General features: G+C 45.6%; 1 protein-coding gene and 1 long non-coding RNA gene across 3 annotated transcripts in view; one reads left to right on the forward strand and one right to left on the reverse strand.

Annotated features, from left to right (window-relative positions):
* The window catches only part of LOC115030599, a 22625-nt gene that overhangs the window by 16198 nt on the left and 4783 nt on the right, over positions 1–1644 (forward strand). The window lies entirely within an intron of this gene.
* Positions 1–1644, reverse strand: part of C3H1orf54 (chromosome 3 C1orf54 homolog) — an 8473-nt gene that overhangs the window by 3339 nt on the left and 3490 nt on the right. For both annotated transcript variants that reach the window (XM_029475048.1, XM_021157834.2), the window contains exon 4: positions 1129–1254. In XM_029475048.1, the coding sequence (XP_029330908.1) occupies positions 1129–1254 (126 nt within the window). The remainder of the gene's footprint in view (positions 1–1128; positions 1255–1644) is intronic.

Genomic DNA, 1644 nt, shown 5'->3' on the forward strand with positions numbered 1-1644 from the left:
GGTTTTTCGAGACAGGGTTTCTCTGTGTAGCCCTGGCTGTCCTGGCACTCACTTTGTAGACCAGGCTGGCCTCGAACTCAGAAATCCGCCTGCCTCTACCTCCCGAGTGCTGGGATTAAAGGCGTGCGCCACCACGCCCAGCTCTTGTTTTGTTTTTAAATAGGTCTTTCTGGTTGGTCCTGCTTCCATCCAACATCCCCACAGGTGGCCTATTCGGATTTTTTTTCTCCTCCTCCTCCTGTCCTGCAAGGAAGCTTCCTGTCCCCCAACTCCACATGGTGAAAACATAATTCTCCAATTACCTATGCAGGCCCTTGCACATTTTTTTTTTCCTGATTTATACTGTCTCCCTCTGTAGACTCTCCTGTCATACCCAAGACACCAAAAATAGCTCTTTGTTCTGAGGTTTTCCTTTGGCAGCTTTCACTCGTACCTTAACGGTACTGAGTCTAAGTTCAGAACACCACACAAGCAAATGCTTCGTCAGTCTCAAGTTATATCTAAAACAAAATCTGGATTGGCAAAACAGCTCAGCAGGTAAAAGCTCACGGCACTCAAGCCCAACAAACTGAGTCCCTAAAGTTGTCCTCTGTCCTCAACACAGGCACACACACGCACACATACACGCACACACATATGCACACCTACACACACAAACACACTTGGGAAGCTGGAGCCTCAATTGGAGAATTGCCTCTGTCAGATTGGACTGTGGGGATGTCTTTGGGAGAATGTTCTTGATTAATGATTGATGTGGGAGCGCCCAGCCCACTGTGGGCAAGTGGTATAAAAGGGTGAGTTGAGCAAGCCATGGGAGCCAGCCAGTAAGCAGTGTCCTCCCAAGTCTATGCTTCAGTTCCCGCCTCAAGCTCCTGCCCTGACTTCTGTCAAGGATGAAACATGACAGGGTAGTTGTAAGTCAAAATAAACCCTTTCCTCCCCTCTCTGGTTTTGTCAGTGTTTTATTACAGTAAAAGAAAACCAAAGAACAATACCTCCATAGCAGTATTAATGATACAGTTCTGCCCTCCTGCAAAACCTGCCTTGTTTACTGCAGGTCACTGACCCTAGGATCTATCTGGGTAAGAGATGTCATACCTCCCTCCTCCTAATCCCCATTTGACTCACTGGTTCTGTGGTCACTGGTTTCGTGGTTACGGGATTCTGAGGGTCCGTAAGTTCTGTATGAAGACTGTATGAAGAGGCTGTAGTCTCTACTGCTTCTGTTGTTGTTACCTCCTTATTCAACCTGTTCTGCCCTCGGTAGGATTGGGAAACAGTTATCATTTCTTTCATACAGTATCTCCATAGATGCTCTAGTTAAGAGTTTTCCATCTTTTCCTACAAGCCTCCTAATCAACCCCACAGGCTCAGGGATGTCTGGGCCTGCCGCTAGTACAGATTGAGTATGTATGTATTCCATTTATCAATTCCTTTAACCGTCCTTCCTCCTCCGTGTATTAGTAAGCCTACTAGGTTCTGGCTTCCTTCTCCCAGCTATAGTTAAAGATCTATTTGTGACCCACATCCTAGTTTCTATCTATCAGATTTTCTTTCTTTCTTTCTTTCTTTCTTTCTTTCTTTCTTTCTTTCTTTCTTTCTTTCTTTCTTTCTTCCTTCCTTCCTTCCTTCCTTCCTTCCTTC

Source organism: Mus caroli, chromosome 3 (genome assembly GCF_900094665.2).
Source record: "Mus caroli chromosome 3, CAROLI_EIJ_v1.1, whole genome shotgun sequence".
NCBI classification, from domain to species: domain Eukaryota; kingdom Metazoa; phylum Chordata; class Mammalia; order Rodentia; family Muridae; genus Mus; species Mus caroli.